The sequence below is a fragment of the Lacerta agilis genome, chromosome 9, assembly GCF_009819535.1.
Source record: "Lacerta agilis isolate rLacAgi1 chromosome 9, rLacAgi1.pri, whole genome shotgun sequence".
Lineage (NCBI taxonomy): Eukaryota > Metazoa > Chordata > Lepidosauria > Squamata > Lacertidae > Lacerta > Lacerta agilis.
Genome location: NC_046320.1, coordinates 31,316,781 through 31,344,148, shown reverse-complemented (window position 1 = coordinate 31,344,148; position 27,368 = coordinate 31,316,781). Strand labels below are relative to the sequence as shown.

Sequence of the window (27,368 nt, the reverse complement as noted above, 5' to 3'; positions counted from 1 at the left end):
GAATGTCCTGGGTGCATAGAGAGAAATGTCTCTCTATGTTTGGAAATGAAGAATAGGAGCAGCCAGTAGAATATGGAAAAGGGTTGGTTGTGAGGAGAAACTATGTGATGGTTGAAATTGTGTTCATACATGGTAGTGCAAGACTCTAATGGAGACGATAAAGCCATTTGAAAATTAAAAATATGTTGTACATAATAAATAATAATGCGTGTAAGAATGGGTTACAAAATCAGTTCCACATTATGTTAACAGCATCAAAAAAACCTTGATTTTTATGTTCCCACAGCAACAGTCAGAGTAGCAAACATGACATTAAGAATATATAATGAATGAGTCAGATAAGGACAGAAAGTAGTCCCAGAATATTTGTCTTCATTTGGCTCTCTTCCTATTCAGCATAGCACATAGCACAGTAAGATGGGGTTTAATAGGACTGTTAAAAGAATAATTTGATTCATGAGGAAAAATTGAATATTTAAGAATGATTACATTAAGAATGAATAAAAAAGCTGTTGATAGTTGTGTAGAAACGTTTGGCTTCAACAGTATTGAGTTTCTCTGACTGAATGAGGAATGGCTAAGGCGACGTTGCCTGGTTATGAACAGGTGATACCTGAGAGTCTGACATATAAATGTAATATTTGTTCCTGAGGGGCATAGCATCAAAACCTTAAAAAATATTATACCACCAGTACTCTACAATAGTTGTAAGATGTGAAAACTCACCTTTGGATCACATTTCCCCCCCCCCCTCCCGGACGTGGTCAATGTTGTGGCAGGAGTTGGTCAAGGTTGCCCAGAAACACCATTCCGTGCTCCAAACAAATGGATAGAGGAAAAGTTAGGATAGAGAGTAAAAGTTGATGTGCCCCTCCTCTCCTGCCTCCCCTTCTCTCTGCCTAATGTGTCCAGTTATGGAGAGGCTGGATGTGCTTGCAGAAGATACTAAAATGCATTGTATTGGGCCAGAAAAATAAAACACCCTACAAAAGTCCGAAGGCGGTTCCAAAGTCTCAAGATCAGCCCATTCCGTCTCAGACCACTTTGGGTTATCTCGAATTCTGAGGAGGTCTAAATATCTCTAAAGTGGGTATATTCACTCATGCATTGTCAGAGGTGAATGCGCAGCAGTACTGGGACTGGGCTGGGACTTCTGTTTTCTTCTGTTTTTCTCTTTCTTTCTAGGAAAGGCTTACATGAGATCTTGCTTATGAATTATAGGTCAGGAGTACAACTTTTTGAAGATGGAGCCTGGAGAAGTGAATTCTCTGGGGGAGCCGTATGATTTTGATAGCATTATGCACTATGCCAGGAACACCTTCTCAAGGTTGGAGTCTCAGGTTATACCTTTTGACTTTTAATTCCATTCTTCTTTGTGTATATATTTTATAGATGTAGTTTTGATTCAAGCAATTGACCGAAGAGGTTTATCATGTTGCAGCTCCTCAAGCTAATAGTTGTGAAAATGGTTCTCTTAGATGTGTCTGATTATTTTATAAGTATGTTCTCATCATGATGATTGATAGACGTTTCTTACACTTGTCTTACAGTAACCCCCACTTTAAAAGAAAAAGAAAAAAAGAAAACTGCTCCCTTGCTCTCAGAGTTTTCTTGTTCATAGTAGACAATGGGGAACTTCCTGTGCTAGGTCGCTAGATCATAGCCATTACCTTCAAAGGGAACAAGTCCTATTTTGACTCTAAGAGGGAGCAAAATAGAATTAGTCTTCTCAGAACACAAGGGGTAAAGGTGCCAAGGTGAAAAAAGGTTATTCCAGGCTACTATATAAAACATTTTGCCAGTAACGGGAACAATGTGGAATGTTCCCAGCCATTATATATTAGAAATTCTGTTTCTCGTGGAGATTAGATCTTTTCTTAATTGTGAGTGACACTAATTTGATCATTTTTGGATTACTGTGATGGAAAATGAAACCTTCAGAAAGCACTCATGGTGCTTGGTAACAAGATGAATCAATCTGACTTTGTTCTTTTATGCATGTCTTTTGAATGTGGTTTCCCTGTTGCCGCCCCCACACATAGACATCCAGGCTTTTTATGTATTGATTTCCCCCCCCCCCCATAATAAATTCCACCACAGTTCAAATGATTGCGTCTACTGTTGACTATGATTATAAAAGTAAGAGTTTTCTGATGACCCTTTCCAAAGATCGCATTGGCAAATAAAGGTTTAGAATAAAGTATGCTAGCGTGGTGAACAGCACCTGATCGAAGCAGTCTATAAGCATGATCTACCTTGCATATATTCAAGCAGTTGTGGAAATGATTGGGAACAAGAAAATGACTATGGTTCCTCAAAAGCAAAAGCAGCATTTGAAGCAGATTTCATTGGACTAATTATATGAAAACTAACAGTTTAGTGTGGGATATGTTGCTCTTGATATTAATTTAATTTCATTGCACGATAGCAATTGATGTTCAGAATTGTTGACAGTTTGCTAAGGAACAGGGACTTGAGCAGAACAGTTTCCCAAACTGTCATTGCATGGTTGTCAGCAACAAACCAATTTAATCAAACAAGCCACTCTCAAGTTTTCCATTATGCCTGCCATTTATTTATTTATTTATAGATCTAATTTGGCCAAGAACATTGCAACATACATAAGCAAAAGTTAGATTTTGATAACTTAGTTTGATATGAAACCTGATCGGGTTTCTTGTTTTTTTATTTTTTTTAGGGGCATGTTTCTGGACACCATCCTCCCTTCCCGTGATGATAATGGAATCCGACCAGCCATTGGTCAGCGCACGCGATTAAGTAAAGGAGATATTGCACAAGCAAGAAAGCTGTACAGATGTCCAGGTACCGCACTATAAAACATATGCCCAATAAAGCATGCTTTCCTACAGAGTTCATGAGCACTAATGGATAGTTTTGAATAATCGGTTTTTAATCGGTTTCCATTAAGGCAGTTAACGCATAATTGAAAGCTGAGATCGTAAGCATTTTAAATTGTGGTAGCTCTGGGACATTAGGCACTAAGGTATGAATGGCCTGACTCTGAATTTACTGACTCATATGGTATTTCTGTGCTTGCCTACTGTAGCTGTTCACTTGCTGGATATGGAAGTGGGAAAAACATGATTCATTCTCTCAGTTCTTATTTAAGATATTGTACTTTAAGCCTGGAGCTATGTTTAGATGAATGATGGGTTTGTTTAACATATCTCAGCAGCAGAATCCAGATGCCCTGCAAAACAATTGCACTGAACAGCTCTTTGTGCAGGAATTCTTTATACAATAACTATCATGCTTGGTCTGGACCTCTTGCTGCAAAGTTTTGATAGTACCCTGGTCACTTCGTCTGAAACTTTATTTATTTGGCCACTCTCCCTGTCTTGCAGATCAATTAACTAGCTCCTAGATCAGGCATAGGCAAACTCGGCCCTCCAGATGTTTTGGGACTACAATTCCCATCACCCCTGACCACTGGTCCTGTTAGCTAGGGATGATGGGAGTTGTAGTCCTAAAACATCTGGGGGGCTGAATTTGCCTATGCCTGTCCTAGATCCATGAAGCCTTAACAGCACCATCTCACAATCTCCCCTCCTAAAAATGTAATTGGTCACCATTCACCCTTGTCCATGTGTAACTTCTCTTTCCTGCCCACAGCCCTTGCCTGTGCAACACAGAGCATGACTTGTATGATGCTAATCTCTCACACCTGCTAGTTCTTGTCTGTTTCAGAGGAACCAATTAGAGAGGGGGGAAAGAAGATAGGCATCCCCCAGCTTCAGCTATGTATTTTTTTCCTTCAGGAGCACTTTTTCTTTTTGCACCACTCAGTAGTTCTGATAATTATTATAAACAATTCACAGGGCATATGTGTGATATAAGCATGCCAAAGAAACAACTCATGGTAGAAGAACTGGCATCTAACCAAGCAATACAGGAAAAATAAAGCTGTGTTTAACTTCATAAAGTTTCTTAATCTCTCTCTCTCTCTCTCTCTCTCTCTCTCTCTCTCTCTCTCTCTCTCTCTCTGTGTGTGTGTGTGTGTGTCTGTATGTAAGTAAGTAATAAGGTTTTGGGGGCATGAAAAATGCTGAAGTTAGTCCTTAGGAATTGTGAATAAGGCACTGTAACCCCCTTCACTATATTTAAAAAGAAATGTAAATTAAAAAATAGCAAAGGGGCTACAGTGCCTTATTCATGTTTTCTAAGGACTAACGTTAGCATAATGAAACCCATTATTAACAGGTTGTAACATATAATTAAAGTTTGTTAACAGCAAGCCATTTTATAAGCTTACAAATAATGTGCTAGTTTGGCAGTACCAAATGAACTGAAATCCTTCAAATTGTCATGTGTTGGAATTTTAACTAATAACATTAGGAACTACAGACCCAATGTAATGAATTTCACTTTTCAACTAGGAGCATTAAAGTGTTGCCTATCCAAAAGCAGGATATGAAATTTGCCAAGGGTAGCATTTAATATGTGACAAATGGCATCATGGTCTTTTCTGAGCAAGCTATGTTTTATATCAGTTAGCTACAAATGACAGGGCTTGTGCAGGTCTTCTTGAATTAATCCAATTAATGCCAATGGGACATTTGCACTGAACACTTGGAATATCTGGGGTGAATGCCCTTTCTTTTTGACATGGCTGTAAGCTAAAGAAATGAAGGAAATGTAGGCAAAGGGATAGCTAGTAAAGCCTATAAGAAAAATATTTCCATATGTTAATGGACGCCTGGGTTGGGAAGCTTTCCAGTGCTTTGACAGAAAATCTCAGGCCCTGAAACTTTTCTTTCCCTTCCTGTGCTCCATCAGCTCTGGGGGGCTGGGAGAACCCCAGATCTGTCCCCTGTGGTTGGCAGAGGAGAGAGATTGTTCCCTTTGGCAAGCATAAACGCTTTTGCTGATGGGACAATCTTAATAGTGCTACACAGTATTCCTCCCCAAATATATTAATCTCTACAGTTTAGTGGAGTTACCAACAATTGCGGTGTTAAAAATAAACTGGTGTGGTAATTTGATGTGGTACTGAATACATTACTTAATATGTAGCTATACTTTGATTAGATGTCACGTGGTGTGTGCTTTGTGGAGAGACAGAGAGGAAAAGGTTTTAGGCTAAGCCAGGGCTTGTCTTTATTCCTCAACATATACTTTAAATCCCGTGTTGTCATGTACTGCCTCATTCAACCTTAAATAAGATTTAGCAATATTGAACGTTATTGTCTGTCTTTATACAAAATCTTGTGGTTTCCCCCCTCCCATATGTTTAAAGATTCTGCAAATCATTTATATTTAATTTGACTTTTGATTACACTTGTAATCTTGCCAGCTGGCAGCTCTTACACTGTCATGTACTGTTGATCTGATGCTCAGACAGACAGATTTCTGTTTGTAGCCAATGGCGATTAAAGCATAACTCACAAAAACAAATGAGGCAATCCAAAAGTAAGTTAAACATCAGATATGCAAGTTGTCAAAATTTGAAATAGTTAAGTTCCCCAAATCATTTAGACTTTTTTTAAAAAAAAAAAAAATCCCCTTGACAGTCAGCTATGTTTTGGGTCAAAAAAGTAGCCTGTATAAAGCTATTTATAGGAATGGAGTTGTCTACATTAGCCAGCAACCATCTAATTTTGAGATCATCTGACTGACCTTATAGAACATTCTTAAATGTGGTGTGGTGTAGTGGTTAAGAGTAGTGGACTCGTAATCTGGGGAACCGGGTTTGTGTCTCCGTTCCTCCACATGCAGCTGCTGGGTGACCTTGGGCTAGTCACACTTCTCTGAAGTCTCTCAGCCTCACCCACCTCACAGGGTGTTTGTTGTGGGGGAGGAAGGGAAAGGAGATTGTTAGCTGCTTTGAGATTCCTTAGGGTAGTGATAAAGCGGGATATCAAATCCAAACTCCTCCTCTTCTTCTTCTTCTTCTTCTTCTTCTTCTTCTTCTTCTTCTTCTGTCCTCATAAACAAAGACAGCCATTTTTTTGCCTGCTAAAATAATTTACCAGTCAAATATTCTGTGAGCATAATTCAAAAAACAAGCCTGAGTAAACATGTGTCTTACCAGGAGATGTGGTGATGAGGTTTATTCACACAGATACCCAGCCCTTTTGTGGTCAGATTTAATTTTAATATACCAGACAGAGGTCTTAGAATTTTCCATAACTTCAAAGTCCATTTTGGCATCTTCAGCAAACATTACATCTTGGGTTTGTGGTCAGAATTGTCCTGAGGTGACATTACAGGGGAAATTGAATAACTTTACACCAAACAGTAGCAACATTGTACCCAGCTTTCTCTCATCTGCAGGTCTAAACTCACAGTTTTGTTAAATGTTCTTGCATTAATCAGAGATTTTTCCAGTGCAGAACCCTGAATTAATGAATGTGTGTTTTTAAGGAAGGGAGATCTAAAAAATAGGGGTCGTCTTATACACTTCTGGTTCGCCAGAAGCGGCTTAGTCATGCTGGCCACATGACCCGGAAGTTGTACGCCGGCTCCCTCGGCCAATAACGTGAGATGAGTGCCACAGCCCCAGAGTCGGCCACAACTGGACCTAATGGTCAGGGGTCCCTTTACCTTTACCTTTTATACATTGGTAGTTATGAGTGGGGACAGGTGATTGGTTGCAGCTTCGAGTAGGAGATTGTCATCTGTGTTTTTTCGGGTGATTGGTGGCTGCAGTGAGGGCTGCTGTTAACTGGCTCTTGTTGCGGCAATTGGGCAGACAATTTTTGGCTTCTGCTATATACGATATTGGCAGTGTTGGCCAGGCGTGTGAGTGCTTTCCCCCCTCCTAAAAAGCTCAACAACTCTGGGCAATCTGCCACTATTTTCTTAATTTTGAGTCCCCCAAAATAGTGGGCATCTTATATACAGGGGCGTGTTATACACGGAAAAGTATGATAAGTTCTAAGCAGTGTACCAGTTGTACAATGTGGGACACTAGGTAGTGCACAAATGTTGTTGTTGTTGTTGTTGTTGTTGTTGTTGTTGTTGTTGTTACCACCACCAATTCAGCCATCACAGATTGCTGCATCATATAACAAGATATGAATAAATGATGATGCTTGTAGCCCTCAATGAATAGCAGGTGGCAATTTAATGTCCTCAAAATGGATGTGACAGAGTATTTTAGCAAAATCTGATCTTACTCTTACTAATGGCAAGGTAACAAGCTTCAAAGAGCTGTCCTTCAGACCATGCTACCAAATCAACAGGAGAAACAAGTTGTTGATTTTATTGTTATAAGGATAAAATGGCAGATAAGCTGCAGTGAAAAGTGAATGAACTTTAATGGCAGATAAATACTTCAGTTTCTACTGAAATTCACTGGGAAGGGAAAAATTAGTCTGCCCTGAAACAGTATGATAGACAGCTAAGTAGGAAATAGAGTAAAAGAATAAGATATAGCAATAAAATAAATGTCATTGGTTGTTATATTTGCTATGCTTTATTACCAATATTGTTGCAAGAAATTTATGCACATCTTTTAAAAAATAGTTTCTAGTTTAATATGAATATATCCTCATCTAACATGTCATAAAATACATGAACAATTCTGGTTAGTATTCAGCATCATGACAATTGTTCCACTTATTTTTCTGTTGTGTGGAAACATAAGGTTGTTTTTACCGTTTACTTGCCTGGTGGTCAGCAGTGACATTTAAAGGTCTGCTGTAATTTTTTTATTTTGATTTAAAGTAAGGGGAAAGGACATGGAAATAATATTTTGGACAGGACAAAATGTCCTTGTCAGACTGTTTCAAAAATGTCGCTTTGTATAAAGCATCTCCCGCCTCTGCTGTTAATTATTCACAGTAAAGAAGAAACACAGTTTCTTTGCACTTTGTCAGGCAACCCTCAGCTGCTATAATATCTAATTTCTTTCAGCGTGCGGAGAAACACTGCAAGAATCTACAGGCAACTTCTCCTCTCCCGGGTTTCCAAATGGCTATCCATCGTACACACACTGCATATGGAGAATTTCAGTGACGCCTGGAGAGAAGGTACTTTGCAATTATTCCCAAGGGTTGGCGCTTTGCTCAAACCAAACATTTTTTGTTGTTGTTTGTTCATGTTTCTCCTGATCTTGTGGGGTTTTTATTTTATTTTTAAGCTTCATATTTATTTATTTATTCACTCACTCATGCATGACATTTGTCTAATGCCCCGTAACATGTTGCTCTGTGGGCGGCTTTCCATGAAGAAGGATGAAAACAATTTAAAAATAAAAGATAAAACCATGAAACCAAAGGCAACGAAAATGCATGCAAATCCACTCTCTTGCAGCCTAACTCAGCCCAATCCTACACAGATACAACCACAAAGTGAAAATGCTTTGGTTTAAAACTCCGCTGCAACGAGTGTGTGGTTTTAAGAGTAGTTAATGAGACAAAGATAGGTGAAAGATAGGTGTGCCTGGTGTGCTCTGGTCCATGGGGTCACGAAGAGTTGGACACAACTGAACAACAACAACAATGAGACAAAGCCTTTGAACTGTACAGTAGTCAATTTATTTGGCTTTGGCTTTAGTTAGCAGTTCAGAAACATTTTTGTCTGAAGCCCCATCTGAGTGTCTGGTCCTAATCTTCTGGGCTTTGAGACTGGGAAAGCCCATCCAAATTGGTTCCTGTTGGTGGCGGTTTTAACATCTCATGGGATGAGAGATAACCATGGGCATATTCTGGCTGTTCCTTCTATTCAGTCTAGCAGGGGCAGGGAATCTTTTTCGGATTGAGAGCTGCACCCCCTCATAGTTATCCTGTGGCGGTGGTTGAGAGGATGCATCACGGCAGTGGGTGGGGCTAGACAGGGGCGGAGGAATGGGGCGGTGGGGGCGGTATGCCCCGGGTGTCATCACTGAGGGGGTGACAAAATGCCAGGCCACACTCACCATAGTAGGAGTGACTTTCCTGGGAGTTACGTGGTGGCTTGGGCACCCGCAGGCTCCGCGCTTTCCAAACGGTCTGCCCGCTGCCTCCCCCTTAGCTGTAGGGTGGCTGAGTGGGAGGAGACAGGCAGACTCCTTGGAGGCCCCACAGAGCATCCTGCCCTGGCTCACCCTGCCCCATGTGCAGCTGGCCCTGCCCCCGGGTGCAGGGATCCACACCGCCCCAGGCACCCGATTGGCTTGTTCCACCGCTGAGGCTAGAGGCAAAAGTGCATGGAGCAATAGATGCAGTTCTTACCTTTGTATAGCAGTCTACATTTTACCAGGAAAAGCCAGAGGTTTCCCTCACATGTGCACTCTGTCCAGGCAAGCACAAGGATTTATTTCTGTTCAAGGACATATTCCAAGTTAAAAAAAAGTACTTGAGGGCATGGAGCAGGGCCATAAGGCAATCCTGCACGTAAACTAGTCCCAAGACCTGATAAGAAATCAGCAGCCAGTGCAGATCTTTGAACTAAAGTGTATGCTGTCAAGGTATTGTGTCTGTCATCAACTGTGCTGCAGCATCCTGCACTAAGTGCAGCTTCTGCGTCAAGTGCAATGGAAGCCCCACATAGAGTTGCATTGCAGCAACCCACTCTTGAAGTCATCAATATACAGTTTATTCTGTAATTTGTTAAACAGAATAAAATAACCTGCCTGCATATGGTATGTTTGGTTTTAGGATATTTCTTACTAATCACAAACCTCTTTAATTTAATTTAATTTTTTTTTAAAAAATAGGTTGTTGGCCCCAAAGATGCAAAACAGCGAGCAAATGCCCAGCAGCCTTTGAAAAGCATAGCTGCATGACATGCTTAACACTACTAAACCATAAAACAAATATTTTGCGTTCCGCACTATCCACAGCTTTCAAATATTGAGATCTGAGCTCTCATGGAGATGCAAAATACTGCGAGTTAATTTATCGAATGTTGTATTCTTCTCTTTGAAAGTATAGTAATTGCAAAATGGCATAGCTGTTTTCACTGTCATTTTTATATAAATAATTTGCTTTACATTATCTTTTCTCAGTTTTTCTAAGTACGGTTTTGTTAAAATGGTTCTGAAAATATATATATTATGTTTCATTTTCCCTTTCCATAATGTATTATGGGCTTTCCTGTTCCAGCGGTGAAAATGTGTGATTCATTATTCTGCATGAGACAGCACTGCTACTACTGAATTTGCTTACGTTACCATTAATTTCTCAGTTGTGCTGACAAATGTTCATTGATTGTTTATCTCTGGAGACTTGCAGCCATCCTGTCCTCTTGAACTGTTGATCTGCCTTGTCTCCAGTTCTTCTTCTGTGTCTGCTGAGTTGCAGAATTGAAGTTAAATGTTTTTTCATAGACCACAATTAATGTAATGTTGCCATAAGAAAAATAGAACATTTGTAACTGAAGATTTCAGTATATTGTGCCCATTATATTACATCTTCATTTATTTCTCTCTTTGGAGTGACCACATTACTTTGCCAGCTTGCCTTATGTCATAAATGTCACAAATAGTGTTTCAGTGAACTTGTCTGACTTTTATAATCTCAGAGCAGCATAGTACAATAAGCTTGCAACTTACACGCATTTAACTTATACGCATGCAGCTTTACGTGCTTGGCATATTTTTTTTAAAAAAAGGGGGGGGGGTGGAAAGGGGGTGGGTGTCCAGGAATTAAGACTATCCTACCCACCATTGCAGCCAGTGTGATTTGACTATACTGTACGCAATTTTGACTTTAGGTGTGATCCCTAGAATGTAAGCCTTGAATTAGTTGCGGGCTTGCTGTAGTTTGAAATAAGTCTTGAAATATAACAAATATGAATGCTATAATGTGTTTCCTTCAGTTAAAGTAATTTAGGCTACTATGTATTGGTGCTTGCATTTAAAGGAAGCAAAGTTAGTATTGCTGATTTAGGAACACCAGAATATAGGTTCTGAAATAATTAGTTCTACACTCAAAGACTGAAGCCTGGCACATAAGCCATCATTGCATATTTCCTGCTTACAATAAAAATAACTATGACTCAGAATTTCTACAGCTTTATGTTCATGAGAGGATTAAACTAACATTTTCCAAGTATATCAGTTTTTAGTGAAAGTGTCATGTCAGCAGCCCAACAAAATGCTCAGCATGCTAAAATCTATTGATTCCAATGGGCTTGAACATGCTTAACTCGCTGTTGGGTTGTGGCAGAAGCTGACAATCCTGCTCACAGCTGACTACTTAAATCCTACTTATTTCATCTTAATAAACGGACTGAACTGGATTGCAGCCCACTTATTTCCTTCAACATTTGGATTCTAGGCCTAGAGAAAAGGTCTTGGGAGTAAAGCACATGAATATCAATGGTCTACTCATGAGCAAAATGGGGGGGGGGGGGTTAGGAAAATATGCCCACTGACACAGTTGTAGCCACAGGAACCTAAACTGTTGGTCTTGAGGAACACATTGCTAAAAACATGACCAACAGAAACGTCTCTGAGTACGTTAGTAGCAGGAAACTTGTCTTGTCATCCCTTGGATGACAAGGGAGTCAAGGGAATGTTAAAAGGAGGATAAGGATATTGCAGGGAAGCTGAATGAAGTAGGGAACTTGATTCCCTCAAACTCCCTCAGCAAGAGGGCAATATTGTAGTAATTGGCTCTCAGTGTAACTTTTCTTCCCTACAGTGTTGTTTAGGTAACTGTTACAAACACCATGATGCATATTTTGTGACCATTTCAAATGTATATAAGCTTATTTCCATTGTTGCAAGGGTTTTCAGTATAAAATCAAAATGTTTGCAAAAGTTCAATACAATGCTATTTAATTGGGTTCTCTGTGCAGTCAGAAACCAGTTAATGATATTTTAGGCTCCTTGTCCACATAGCAGTGTTCTGTTTCCCCATTACAACTTGAGGAAAGGATAGATTCTCACACAGATACAGAAAACACGTACAGCTGGCAAAGTAGCTGCCAAAGCAGAGTATACAGTTGCAGTATGAAATTGGATTTACTGCACAGTAGCAAATGGCTCTTTTAACAGCAAATGCTCAAAATCTGATCTGTCCAGTGTTAAAGCAAAACTGCTCTACCCAAACTACTGGCAAAGCTTATTTGACTGTGTCGCTTTAGGCTGCGGTCAGTTGAAGCAGCAGTTCCTGAATCATTTGTTCGGTTAATGACATGTGCTTTCAGAAGTTTTTGCTATTTAAAATTCTCCTCTAATTTGTAATGGGAAGCTTCTATTGCTTCCTAATGTTTCAAGGCTCCCACACCTGCTAGAAATGATTCAGATTGGATTCATTACATTCAGTTCAGCTGGCATCACAAAACATATTTGCCAATCATTGACATATTATTTATCAAATTTTGAACATATGCAAAATAGCTTCTTCTTCTTTTACCGCACAAGGCTTTTCAAAGGTTGTCTTCTGTGCTGATTGCTGTGTAATTCTTACATCAGATGCTCAATGTAAATTCATATATTTTTCCCCCATTGGTTAAAGGTGGTAAGTAAGTAGCAGCTGCTGTTACGTCTGCCTATTGAAGTGGCTTGGCATATGCTGTCAGGACATAGTAGGGGTGTACCTCTATAAATGAGTACATAGTATGTGAATTCTGTGGTAAAGTGGAATGTTCTTGTGCCAACTGCTAATTTTGGCAGTTCTGGTGTCGCTGTCTAAAAATATGTGTTATTAATGGATGCAATCTGTTATGTTCACCATGACTAACAAAATGAAAGATCCAGCTTCTCATTACTGCGGAGGGCGGGGGTGGCGCTTAGTCAAGAAATTAACAGTTCCTTCCTCTGCAGGGATGTCACTGTAGGGACAGTGCTGGATGAGGCTCTCTCGCAGACTCCTATATCCTGCATTTCAGATCATATACTCCATCTGACCCTATTTCTTCCATAACAAAGGCTTCCTCTTTAATTTCAAATGCCCCATAAAGTTAACTTAGCGCAAGCCTATGGGTCAGATTGTAACTAATGAGATGGTATATTCTGCATCTCTCCAGTCACTAAAATTGAAGCTGGAATACATCCACATGATATCTATAGTTCCCTGCTCTCCACCTTCACAGATCTGGCACATAGTCATGCTTAAAGCTTGTATTCCGATGTTTAGCAAAAGTTTTAAAAATCAGGATCCCCATTATAAATTTACTGTCATCGTGTTGGCTTCTTCAATAAATTAATTATTGGCTGCAAGGGTGAGCTTATAGAGATTATTGAGCACAGTAAGTGGAACAATAAGGAAATTTTAGACTAGTTTTCACCAACCTTTTATATGTGTGGGCAGATTTACAAACTGGAGAAACTGTTGCCACACTATGACCTGGTCTATGCTTCTTTCAAATCTAATTTCAGTGGGAGGAGGGGCAGGGGGACGCCCAGGTTGCTAGGCACACCTGTCTTTCACTGCCTCCCACAGTTTGGTCAGACTCATGTTAGTAGCCTCGAGAACACTGTCCAACCATCTAGTCTTCTGTCGTCCCCTTCTCCTTGTTTCCCAACATCAGGGTCTTTTCCAGGGAGTCTTCTCTTCTCATGAGGTGGCCAAAGTATTGGAGCCTCAGTTTCAGGATCAGTCCTTCCCGTGAGCACTCAGGGCTGATTTCCTTCAGAATGGATAGGTTTGATCTTCTTGCAGTCCATGAGTCTCCTCCAGCACCATAATTCAACATCTTAGTTACATAGAAAATCAGAGGAAATAGTGGCACTATTCAGATGTTAACATTTCTGACATTTATGGTCAGCACAGGGATATCTTTATTCTGGTTCAGAGCAGAAACCAAACCACGTGTGTGACTTACTGTACTTCTCTCTTTTGCACAGATTGTTTTAAACTTCACTACAATGGACCTCTATAAGAGCAGCCTCTGCTGGTATGACTATATTGAAGTAAGAGATGGCTACTGGAAAAAATCGCCTCTGCTTGGTATGAAACCTCTGTTGTGATCAATTCAAAAGTAGCTAAATAAAAGAAAATGATCTGGAATTAGCTCATTAGTTGGGAGTATCATCATACGGTATTTGTAGCACAAGCCATGAGAGAGCTGTGTGCCTTTTGTTGTTGCAAAGTGTGAGAGAAACATAACTTTCCCCTTCAATTATTACCTGCTCTAGGGAGCCCTATATAACTGGTTGCATCGGCTTGTCATGTGTATATGCTGGTGGTGAGTTTGAGTTAGAAGAAAGGGATGTACCGGTATCTCTCTTGCACATTACAGGGTGCACTTTGGGTACACCCAGTAAACATGTGCTACAGCAAGCAATTCTGCAAAATGTGAAGCTGTGAACAGTGAAAAATCCTGAGTGGAAGAGCACTGTCTAAGCATGCAAGGAGCTTTTGAAACTCCTTCATCATCAGGTGACACAGATGCCCCTGCTGTGTTTTGATTGTTCACTTCTTGCATCCAGACATCACTTATAAATTGTTGCAAGGTTTAATTTCCTAGTGCAAAGCTTTAAGTTTAAGCAGATCTGGGTGATAATACATGTAATAGGTCTATATGCAAGTGTCTGCTGCTCTCCCACCTGCAATATTTATTCACCTGCAATATTTCTACTTCACAAAGACATCATGTCAATAGTTTCAGATGTCTCTTCTGGACATTCTGCTTTGCCCTGATTTTGTTCTTACTGTTTTGATTGATATGTGTAAACTGCTTCGAGGTCATTTGTGACAGTGAGTGGTGTACAAAAGATTTAAATAAAATACATAAATTTTAGAATTCCCACAGGACATTTAAGAAATCAGTTATTGCCTTAGGATATCTGACACCCCATGACCCATGGCAACACACGCACGCTCGACATTATTCAGGAGTTTCCACATCCACAGTAGGGTGTGATCTGTGCACCCATATAATAAGGAGTTTTCTCTGCTGTCACTACAAAAATAAAAAAGAGGAGTAAGAAGAGTGGAAGCTGGAGGAGGGACTAAAGGATCAGGAAAGGAAGAAGGAAGAAGCAGAATATTTTTAAAAGTAGACTTAAACAAAAACATTCTTCCTAGTAAGGAAAGAGGTTTTGTACCAAACCCAAATAACAATTGCATTCTCAAAGCATGTTGTAGACTGGAGTAAATGTTTGTTATCACTACTGTTTTCTAGCTAGTGTTCCACTTCACAGAAGACTTTCAAAAATAATGGTAACTTTTTGTTAATACTTAATGGGCATAATATATATGTCTATTATTTAGACTGTAAATCCTGTAAATCTGTGCATCAAAGGGGCTAACCTTAAGCACAACCGTTACAGAAACCAGGAGGCCAAACTATACATAACATACCACCCCCCTGTGTTTGTTTGTTTATTTTATTAAATAATTTTACCCTGCTCATCAGCCACAAAGGCTGAGTAGGCTTAGGAATGGGCATTATGTGTATTTTAATGAACTAATTTATGGATTATAAATGCTGTATTGATTTGTTAATCATACAGTGGTACCTTGACTTATGAATTTAATCCGTTCCGAATGCACATTCGTAGGTCGAAAAATTCATAAGTCGAAAAAAAGATTTTCCCATAGGAATGCATTGGAAACGAAAAATTCAGAAAAATTCGTAAGTCGAGTAAACCCCATCTACAACCACCAATGGATGTCCTTCAGATGTTGAAAAATTCGTAGGCATGCGGGCACTTTTTTCATTCGTAAGTCAAAAAATTTGTATGTCGAGTAACTCGTAAGTCGAGGTACCACTGTATAGGTAATATGACTTTTGCTGTAATTGTGAGGTTTTTTAATTTTTCAGTTGCTGTTTCATTGGCAGAGTTTTGTAGACTGTAATTGTTTTATTATTTTAGGTGATTTATGCTGTATTTGCAGTGTTCTATTAAGATTTTATTATATTATTGTTATTTATTGTTTGATTGTTATTTATTGTTTGTATGCAGCCTTGAGATCATTTGATTGAAAACCGGCATAGAAATACAATTAATCAAATAGAATCATTCAGTGGTGGTACTCCACCTTCTGTTCTGTGACTACTTCCCCATATGCCCTGCTCCTCTGCTCCCCACTTCCTTTTCCTGCATTTGGGCTATGATACTAGAAACAAACTGGGATGAAACAGGTGGGGAGAGGTTGTGGGGAGGAGGGGAAGCAGCAGTCAGGGTTTTAAATTGTACCCCAACTCCATCAGTACTTTACACATAATTGGGGCAGAACGTCTGTCCAAGCAATCTGACTCCATCAAGTGTAGTTTGGCCCTGACATTAATTATGTTAAATTGCAGGATTTGGCCTGGAAAGGGAGACCTTAAAATGTGTTTTCTTACTGTTCTTTTAGGCAGATTCTGCGGTGACAAACTCCCAGATGTCCTCACCTCCAGTGACAGCAGAATGTGGATAGAGTTCCGTGGCAGCAGTACCTGGGTAGGAAAAGGTTTTTCAGCCACTTATGAAGGTGAGTCGCTCTTGTAATCAAGTTGACTAAAGTTTATTCCTTTGAAACTATATGAGCTTCAAAGTGTTGTAATAATTTAAACTTGATCAAATCAGTGTTTAAATTGGCTGCAAGTATCTTCCTGCAACAGGTTTTTAAATTATTTATTATTATTTATTATTATTCTTTTACCAAAAGCTACTTTGAGAAGCTGTGAGTTTGAGCAGAGGAATGACAGTGGGTGGGTTCTGCTGAATCCTTCCCCTTCTTAACTGCTTTTCTGCTCTAATTGTCCTTCTGGAATTTTGTGGTATTGGCTAGGAACCTAAGATATTTGGGGCACCAGCCTGCATAGAAACTGCATATGTTAATTTCTATGTATAGTTGCAAATGGAATTTATAGGTCCCAGAAGGCAAGTCAACTAATTTCCAAATCACCCCAGATTATTCAGTTGGTTTACATGCCACCCCAGCTCACCCCTCAAATTAGTTCCTCTTCTATTAATTTACTCCTAATTTCTAAACATACTTTTCTCCAAAGAAAATTCAATTTCCCTTCATTAATACCCATTCAATACTCTGAAATCAATTCTAGGTAAAGTCATATTAAACAATTTGCTTACCCAAAAGAATATTCTATCCAGTCACCCAGTTCCATTTCTCCTGGAATCATCACCCATAAACATTTACGACTCTAACAAAAAGATCTGGGACTTGTAACCTAGCAACACCCCTGCTGCAACTGTTTTTCTACCTCCAGGAGAAAAAAAAGTGCAGGAGAGTTAAGCATGCTTTTGTGCAGCATACAATGAATAATGAATGCTTAAGTTCTACTCAATCATTTCATATTGGTGTAGTTCTCTATTGTATGTACATAGTCTTTCAGGAAAGGCGAGAAGCTCAATATTCTTTTTCTTTAGCAATAACGGCCTAGGATTCCCAAATTCCGATCCTGAGGTACTGTCAGGTGCTTCTTACCTAGTTGGATAATATGATTGTTCTCTTGCAAAACTCTAATTTATTTTAATGTTCTTTATGTGCCCAAACCTCTCAGAAGGCTGGGCCTGTTCTGAACAGTAGTAATGAAATTTTTCAATTCTTAATCAACATATAAACTGTGGCAGCTGGCCAAGTTCTGCATGCTAAGGACTTCCTTTCCTCTGAGAAGGGAATGTTCCATGCAAAGCACAGATATTTCCCATTGTGGGTGCCAAGCATTTCCCTCTCATAGATGACAAAGGGAAGTCCCGGCATCAGTGGGGTTTTGGTCCAGACATTGAAGCTGCTGGGTCATGTCCTATGGCTGCAATCCAACCTGAAGTTTATACACACAGTGTGTAACAACGGTAAAATTATAATACAAAGTAAAACAGCAGAGGCAGATCAGGGTGGACATAAAAGAAATACAACAAACCTGAAGGAGCGTCTCCACCCCATCGTTCAGCCCAGATGCTGAGGTCCAGCTCCAAGGGCCTTCTAGTGGTTCCCTCACTGTGAGGCTGCAGGGAACCAGGCAGAGGACCTTCTCAGTAGTCCCACCTGCTCTGTGGAACACCCTCCCATCAGATGCCAATGAGAAAAATAACTATGCAACTTTTAGAAGACATTAGCTGAGGCTGCACAGGCCCTGGATGGGCCAGATGAAGGCCAACAATTTAATGCTGAATTCTTAAAAAGCAGAGTTTCTGTAGGCTGGTGGTTCCTAGGTCTGGGAATTGATTTTCCTGGATGGAGTTGCATTCCCTTTGAAATAACAGGTTTGTGGCTAGGTTGCTCAATGATCCAACATCGTTGCTGGAGGCCCAAGTAGACTCAGTGGCAAAGAGTGTCTTTTCCAGCTTTGGTTGGTTTGCTGGCTGTGGCTGTTCCTGAACAAGGAATAGTTAAATGGTCTGTCCGAGACTACCCTTGAAGCTGGTTTGGAAGCTGTAGCTAGTGCAGAATGTAGCAGCAAGAACGCTAAGTAGTTCATCTCCCTGGTTTCATATTACACCAATTCCAAAAGAATTGCATTGGCTGCCAATCTGTTACTAAGCCAAATTCAAGGCGGCAGTAGTGATTTACAAAAGAACTTGGGACCTATATATTTGAAGGAGTGCCTCTTCCCATACCATTCCACCTGTGAGCTAAGAACAGCAGCTGAAGCTCTCCTAACTGTTCTGTAATCAAAGGAAATACGTTATGTGGCAATTAGGAAGAGGGCATATTCCATGATGATGACCCAATTATAAATGCTCTCCCCCTTGAAATTTGATGAGTTTCCGGTACTAATTAATGGGTGGTTTTAGCAGTCTTAATAAGAGGTTAATTGGCTTGGACAGACTTTGATACTGTTATTGCTATGGACATTGCTTTGTGTGTATGTGTGTGTGTGTGTTTTTTTAATTAAAAAAGCTTATTTATTTACCCCCCCCCCAAAAAAATCAGTTTTTTTCTGTGGCATTATCTCTTCTTGTTATCATTTTGTTTGCTGAGACCCTTTGGTTTTAATTTATATTATTGTACCTCTCCCAGGCATTGCTAAGCAATGAAGTGTGGGTTAGTTTTTTCAATATTAATAATAAAAAATTGAAAATGTGCTCAGCCTGATTCTTATGTATTCTTCAGCAATTTGTGGAGGTGAAATACACAAGAATGAAGGCCAGATCCAGTCTCCTAATTATCCTGATGACTACAGGCCAATGAAGGAATGTGTGTGGAAAATAACAGTGTCAGAGAACTACAATGTCGGATTAACCTTTCAGGCATTTGAGGTAAAGCCTTTTAACTGATCTGAGCAAACCATCTGTGGATAAGCGACAGTGACATTTAAGGGAATCCTCATTAAGCCAATGAAGAAACAAAGAGTTCTCTATATAATTTAACCCCTATAGTTAATATTTCTTTTCACTGAGACTTTTCCCATTGCATAAATTTCAAGAAGATTAAAGGGATTTTATGTTATCTGTGGTATTTAAATTATAATTTTTTTTTTAAAATTGACAATAGTTTCTTTTGACTAATCCTGTTCCACAAGGCTGCATTAGGAATCTATTAAATAATAGGCCTATTATTTATTCCCTAAATGTATATCTTTTCTTTTCTTTTTAATTAAACAAATGAATTATTCAGAGATAAACATTAGTGTTCCTCCCGCCCAATTGTTACAAATTATCCTAGAGCTGTGAATTTTATTTTTGACACTTCCACAGAATACCTCTGTGTGTCATTTGCTGCTATATGCTATGTACTGCTGAATAAGCCTGTAACTCTAGTTGTGAACTATATATCATGTTTTGGGTCAGGAATTTTTTTTTTTGTAGAATGATTTGAATACTCTCCTAGGGTTCAAATACACACACACACACACACACACACACACACACACACACAAATGTAATGTATTCAAGCGGGATTTCATAAGGCTAGTCATTAATACTTTATGCATGGGGTTGAGATTTACAGCTGGTGTGTGTGATATTTGCATTCCAGTTTGGAATAACCTTTTTTGCATTTTTCTATTATATAAGCTTGATCCGTTATCCTCACAGCAGATGTTTAAAACAATGGGAGTTTAGAGAATGGAAATCTCAAGGGATCAGAGCATAGGCAGCCAACTTCATGACAATAATCTGGCCTGAAAGCTGAGGCCAAAGTTATGACTTTTTCACTGAGCTACCGGAACCCTCCATGCGTAGCTCAGTGGTAGGGTGCCGACTTTACAAGTTTACTGGCATGAGTTGAGCTCCCAACATTTTCAGATAAAGGATCTCAGGCAGATTGGTTGAGTACATCTCTTGCTTGAAAGGCTAAAAAGCTACTGCCTATCAAGTAGGACAAACCTGGCATGATGGACCAATGACCGGTATCATATGTTCATTGTTTCATTGTCCATCACTAGGTCAAAGAGCTATGCTGTCTTTGATGTATGTATATGTGTACTCCTAGGTAGCCAGTGTTGCTTCAGATTGTTTTTCAACCCACCAGAGTATTCAAGATAACCAGAAACAACCATGTTGTTGTTGTTGTTGTTGTTGTTGTTGTTGTTGTTGTTCAGTCGTTCAGTCGTGTCCGACTCTTCGTGACCCCATGGACCAGAGCACGCCAGGCACGCCTATCCTTCACTGCCTCTCGTAGTTTGGCCAAACTCATGTTAGTAGCTTCGAGAACACTGTCCAACCATCTCATCCTCTGTCATCCCCTTCTCCTTGTGCCCTCCATCTTTCCCAACATCAGGGTCTTTTCCAGGGAGTCTTCTCTTCTCATGAGGTGGCCAAAGTACTGGAGCCTCAACTTCCATAGTATATTTCAAATGAGTGAAACCCTTCCTTAATCACTGGACCCCCAAGACTCATTTCTTTTCCTTCACCTGACTTAGCTGTGCATCTACTTCAAGTTCATACCACGCCCCTGACTCTTATACCAGTTTAACTCTTGAGTTGAACACGCCCTTCATTTCATTTTACAAATTAGCTTCATTTGTAAAATGTGTATTGCTGCAAAACCTCATGTGCTTTTGCACTGGCCAATGCTTATACCTCAATCCCTTGGAATCGAAAAAAATAAAACAAAACCCTATATAATTATCAGGTTTACCATGAAACTCAATGATGTGCTGAACCCCCAAAGTAAGGTTTTTAAAAATGTGTTTTACATTGAGTAGCAGAAAAAAGGTCCAGCTATAATATCGGTCATGTAGTGCTTTGTATTTGCAGATTGAGAGACATGACAACTGTGCCTATGATTACTTAGAAGTCCGAGATGGAACCAGTGAAAGCAGTCCTTTGATTGGCCATTTTTGTGGCTATGATAAACCTGAAGACATCAGATCTACCTCTAATACCCTGTGGATGAAGTTTGTTTCTGATGGAACAGTCAACAAAGCAGGGTTTGCTGCTAACTTTTTTAAAGGTACCAGTTTTGGAAAGTGAGAATCTAGTTGCACTTGACTGTGCAATTCAGGGGGGGGAAATGCAAATTCTCAGTGTGTTAAAATTTAAATATATTGCTTTACCCACAGGAAACACACAGCACTTATTTTATATGAACTCTACTGTTCGTGTGATAAATTTAAGGCACTCGTGCTTATTTTTTGGTCTGGAATATCCAAAGCAGTAGCACTTTTGTCTGTACTTAGCTTCCAATTCTTTCATTGTTTGGTGGTCTTAGCATCTGTAAGACTGAGAGCCACTGCTGAACTGCTGAGTGCCAGTGAGCCTTTATACTGGTGGCTTTTGAACCTGCTTCCCAGTACTGTGCAGCAGACCTGAGAACTTGTCACTTTTCGATGTATCGGCTTTTACAGAGGCTTTTAATGCTTCATCTTGTTTAATGCCGGCTTTTAATTTTATCCAGTCACTCTGCAGCTTTATTGTAACTTTATTTTATTTGTGATGATGGTTTAAGAACCTTTTGATGAGAAGGGGGCTAAGATTTGTTCCCGAAAATAAAAAGAAGAACCTCTTTACAGACCTTGATAAGTAATCAGAATTTTATATTGCTTGGTGTGTGCCCTCTACTCTAGCCATGCATGTTCTCTACACATATAAACATTACCAAACCACAGAGGTATACATTTTACACATTTATTCAATATCAACTGTTTTTCATTTCTTTTGTGAAAATAATGCAACACATAAAGCATAAGACATACCCTGATTCTGTATCAAATACTTAACTACTGAGTCACAAAATCAAACAGAGATAGGAGATCAGCTGTCTTTCGTATTTGTACTCTATAAGTATGCTTTTATTATCTGTTTTAAATGGATGATTCAGAACCCACTGTTGCCGAAATCAAGAGAACTAGTGATGTAAGAAGTGATGACTGAAATGTTCATAAGTATGTCATGCTGCTTGTAGAGATAATACTGTATTCTACATTTCCCTCTTTCTCTCTGTTGCATCTTGTTTCCTTTAATATCAGTAGAATAAAAATGTGGGATTTGAGGATTCAGTTAATCTGGGTTTGAGTATAAAATTCAAGATAATGTATAAATTCATTCTGTTGGAGATAAAGTGCCCTTTGAGTGACCCTGCTGGATTTTCAGCCTTTTCTCTTAGTATTTTGCACAACCTTTAAATTCCTGTGGCCTAAATTATTGCATATCAGCAACACAATTCTTAGGGCATGGACCTTCTACACACAGGTGCAGAGTACAATACCTGTGTGGAAAAGGATGCCCCACCTCAGGCCCCACACCAAGCTGTACAGAGATAGGGTGCCAACACATGATTCTCATCAAAAGAGTGTGGGAATGTTGTGGATAGTAGGAGAGGATATATTGATTAAATATTATCCTTCCTCACTCAAGCTAGTGAGTCAGTAGCAGAGTGCATTCTCCAGTATATTGCAGGAAGCTAGTTGGTAGATTCGTTTGAATCTCTTTACTTAAGCAATGTGGCTTGTCCAGATTGGGTTTGATCCTAGCAAATCCCCTTTGTTCCCTCTTAAAAAGAATAAAGACACAGCAGTCTTCTTTAAAGTTTACTTACATTCAGTTCACAGTAGGTTCCCTGAAGGCAGGCTATAGCTTGTAGTTACAGAAAAAAGAGTGGGTTCATCCCATGTAGGGAAGTGAGCCCATGTGCTGCTGGTTGAGAGCTAGCACACAGCAAAAGTATCGGGATGGAATAAAACGAAGGAGGAGGAGGGAAGTTGGCCTCATGACCAGCTCTTTTATGGGGTCTCCCAGGGTCATGCCCATCTACCTGGTCACACACAGGGGGAGGATGCTTCAGACCAGGTGTGACAGGAAGTCCTCCTGGCTGGAGTAACATACCCCTGTGTCCACTCTGGGCAAACAGGAAGTGTTGTACTTGACTGCTTATGCTACATCCCACAAAGAGATGCAGGTCACCCTTTATATTTAGTCAAGGAATGTAAGCTCAGTACTTGTGCCCCTGGACCAAAAGGAGAGGAGAAGTCTAGACAGCGATCTGGGAGGCAAACACATATCTCTTATTTCCCAAATCAGCCTGGCATGCTGAGTGCCTGCATCTCCACTCCGAAGGGAGAAACGGCCTTCTGGAGATCCCTCCACAAAGGGCTACGGTGTCTGTGCAAGGAAGGATCATGTACTTATAATAAATCTAAAGCTAGAAGCTTAATACAATCTGAATTATAGAGAAATAAGCCGATGGGCTGTCATTGTGTTTTCTGTATAGTTAAGAGACAAAGAAGGCAATGATTTTATTTTAACACTGATCTGAATTTGAATCTGTTTTAGTATTTTAACTTCTCATATGTTTTGCTGTATTGCAATTGTTTTCCTGATTTTACTGTTTTATCTTTTTGCAAACCACTCTGAGGTTTTTCTGACAATCAAGCAGTGTATAAATTTTATGAAATGGATAAGTAAATGCAATTCTGTCCTTCCATTTCTTCACAGAGGAAGATGAATGTGCCAAACCTGACAATGGTGGATGTGAACAACGGTGTGTGAATACACTGGGCAGCTATCAGTGTGCTTGTGACCCAGGTTATGAGCTTGGGCCTGACAAGAAGAGTTGTGAAGGTAAGGCTGCTCAGTGTCCCAAATATTCTGTAGTTTTATTTCATGATAGGCTTACTCAGGCCCAGATTTAGGAACTTGGATATGCCAAAACTCACTCGTGCACCAAGAGTCTATGTCAAGTCTGACTTTTGTGCATATGTCTTTATAAACCACATAACAGACACATGTCAAAACAGTGACCAAATGATAGGTAGTATGGTGACTTTACAAAAGCCTACCATAATTGTATGTGGTGATCATTTAGCAGCTCAACAAATTCAGGTATGTGATTTCAGACAGGAAAGCCTTTTTAAGTACAATAAGCCCGCAACTTATGTGCATAACTTTAATTTACTCACATTCAGCTTTACGCACTTAGCAAACAAATTAAAAGTAAATAAAAAGGGGTCGGAATGGGGGTGGACTTCTGGGGGGGAAATACTTTGGCAATCCCACCCACCATTGAGCCCAATGTGTTTTGACTATACAGTCATACCTTGAATCCCAAAAAAATCGGCTCCCGAACAATCTAAACCTGGAAGTGAGTGTTCTGGTTTTCAAACATTCTTTTGTAAGCTGAACATCTGGCGCAGCTTCCGATTGGCTGCAGGAACTTCCTGCAGCCAATCTGAAGCCGTGCTTTGGTTTCCAAATGTTTTGGAAGTTGAATGGACTTCCAGAATGGATTCCATTCGACATCCAAGGCATGACTGTATGCGATTTCGGCTTTAGGTGCAATTCCTGGAACCTGACCCCCACCTAAGTTGCAGGCTTACTGTATATATGTCTGCAAATATGCATCTCTAGGTTTAATGTTCATACACTAAAATGGAAGTTCAAGAACTGAAAGTCATGAGACAAACATAACTGTGCTGGTATACAATATGAACTATGCATGGAAATTTAATATGTTATTGCTGTGCACATTATATGTACTAATCAACCTCAACTTCAGTTGAAGAACGTTCTAATAAAAGCTTGCTTCATTTCTCTGTGGACTGATTTTCACAGTACCCCCATATTTCAAATGCTAAAGCATGGGGAGTCAGCTTCTTCTTCAACATATTGTATAAAATAGGCATTAATTCACAAAAAATGCATTCATGCATATGTGATTTATTAGTATGCAAGTATGCCTTGCTTCAAAATCAGTCTATTTTAAAAAATGGGAGGAGGCTGGATCATGGTGACAGAGCAGATTCGCATACATATTTCACACAAGATGTGCTGTGTGTTGTGCAGAACAAACATGTATGAGAGCCCAAGCTTGCTTCCACATTTTGCCACGTGCAGTATATAGATGCCAGGTGGCAGTATGAACTGGCTTTGAATTGTGAGGGTCTCTGGTTTGGTCTGTCTGATCCATATTGCCGTATGAGCAATCAGTCCATCTCCCAAAATGTGGTTTCTTGGGTCTGTAAATAAGTAATAGGATTTCTTTCTCTTTTGTTTCAGCGGCTTGTGGAGGACTTTTGACAAAGTTGAATGGGACTATAACAACACCAGGATGGCCCAAAGAATACCCTCCTAATAAGAACTGTGTGTGGCAGGTGGTTGCTCCCACCCAATATAGAATCTCAGTGAAGTTTGAGTTTTTTGAATTGGAAGGAAATGAAGTAAGTTAACTGAAGAGAGATACGAATGCCTAATTACATAATCAATAGTGGTATAATTGTTAAATTCTAAGCATACATAAATCCTACAAATATGGTACCATATTGCATGGGGTGAAAAAATGGCCACTGTAATCCGTTTTTCATTGCCTGGGAATATTCCTGGACTGCTTAAAAACTCATGCAAAAAAAAAAACTCCTTACACTCTCAAACAGCTTAACTAGACTAGGATCCTGGTTAGTAGTTAGTTAAAGGAAATATGAAATATTATCATAATATAACAGTCTCTAGCACTTGGACAGGCGAATGTCCAAGACACCTCCAATACAATGTTAACTCTGGTCTCTTCACCCCAGAGGCCTCCAGTAAAAATATTGATGGTGGGTAAAATGCAATGTTGTGTGAGCAAAATTCAGAAAAAAACAACAAATTGTTGTAAAATCAGTCTATTTTTATCTACAGTATATCTGAGGTTATAGATAAAATATAAATGCAAAATATGGCTTATTATTTGACTAATACTGGATCTTTCATTTCTCAGGTGTGTAAATATGATTATGTAGAAATCCGTAGTGGCCTTTCTTCTGATTCCAAACTGCATGGCAAATTTTGTGGTACAGAAGTGCCTGAAGTTATCACATCACAATATAACAACATGAGAATCGAGTTCAGGTCGGATAACACAGTCTCAAAAAAGGGTTTCAAGGCTCACTTCTTTTCAGGTATTAAAACAAACACCTTGGGTACAGTCTCTATGAATTCTGTGTTGTTTATGGTGTCTATAATCTAGGGAAAGTTTTTGCTTGCAATTTTTGCTCATTGATGCTGATGAATGAACATTCTCTTAACATGTTTAGTTTCAATTTTCTACTCAATAAAACAAATATAATATTAATTGTAAGATTTAGACAGCTATAAAGATCATGAAGAGGAAGATCATGATGGGGAACATACCTGACCAGATTCTGAATATCTCTTTTATGGTCCTAGTAATGCTAGCTTTCTTTTAGAAAGAATATGAATGGTATCTATTTGAATCTGCCTGCAAACAGAATGGATGTCAGAGCAGCTTTAAGAGGGCGAGTAGGGGTCTTCAGGAAGGGAGAGGAAGGGAGTATCATTGCTTGAATAGATTTCCTCTTGTGCAACATTGCGTATCACATTATAAATGGATCTTTGATTTAGTATCACTTTGGTACTCATTTTAAATACCCTTTTCTGTTTTCTAAAGTTTCTCCACCTAGGGAAGGTAGAGAAGCATAACATAAAAGGAACACTTACCCAAACAGATACATTTTTTACATGAAATTTCAGAGAAAGAGAAAATCTCCCTTCCTTACCTGTGCTTTCTGCTCTAATAATTTTAGGTATGGGAAATATTTATGGCTAAGTTGACATTTCCAAATACTTTGTCCTGGTTGCACATTCTGGAAGGGCTTAATGTGGCTCATGCATATGATACCACAAGTCAAATTTCATGAAAAGTCTGAGCTCTTCTAAGGGCTAAGTGGAAGTTGAAGAGGCAAGCAAAAGGGTTTGATGATGTTAATATTTGTGGCACCTAGGAAACAGGAAAGATCTCCCCTTTATCAAGACAGAAGCCTTATGACCCCTGACATGAAGTCCCGATAACACTAAAACAAACTTGTGTATTTGGGCCAAAGACATTTATTTTTCCTTTTAAGTAAATAAACCATCTTTAATACAACAACCCTGAAATAAGTAGATTCCTAAAACTGCAATCCCTGGCTGGCCATGGCGAGGCTTAGCAGAGTGCCACAGCCCCAGCTACATCCATTGACTCACCCCAGCCAGGCTGGAGGAGGAAAAATGCCTGTTTGCTACATCAGCTCCCAGTCTGGTGCAGCAAAGAGGTGTTGCTATCATGTGCCAGTCCAACTCCTTCCTTTCCTGCACCCAACACCCTTCACTACAGGGGTTTCTGCTGACAGGCAGTGGATACCACCAACAGGTTGTGTCTGCC

The 27,368-nt window shown here is 39.6% G+C and overlaps 1 protein-coding gene across 3 annotated transcripts in view; it reads left to right on the top strand.

Moving 5' to 3' along the window:
- Positions 1–27,368, top strand: part of TLL1 (tolloid like 1) — a 132,676-nt gene that overhangs the window by 89,126 nt on the left and 16,182 nt on the right. For all 3 annotated transcript variants that reach the window (XR_004427312.1, XM_033159737.1, XM_033159738.1), the window contains exons 7-16: positions 1,222–1,327; positions 2,699–2,823; positions 7,879–7,994; positions 13,742–13,844; positions 16,200–16,316; positions 18,903–19,048; positions 20,990–21,185; positions 23,666–23,791; positions 25,226–25,386; positions 25,926–26,106. Coding sequence is in view for 2 of the 3 variants with exons in the window: in XM_033159737.1 (XP_033015628.1) it covers positions 1,222–1,327; positions 2,699–2,823; positions 7,879–7,994; positions 13,742–13,844; positions 16,200–16,316; positions 18,903–19,048; positions 20,990–21,185; positions 23,666–23,791; positions 25,226–25,386; positions 25,926–26,106 (1,377 nt within the window). In the remaining variant the exon portion in view is untranslated. The remainder of the gene's footprint in view (positions 1–1,221; positions 1,328–2,698; positions 2,824–7,878; positions 7,995–13,741; positions 13,845–16,199; positions 16,317–18,902; positions 19,049–20,989; positions 21,186–23,665; positions 23,792–25,225; positions 25,387–25,925; positions 26,107–27,368) is intronic.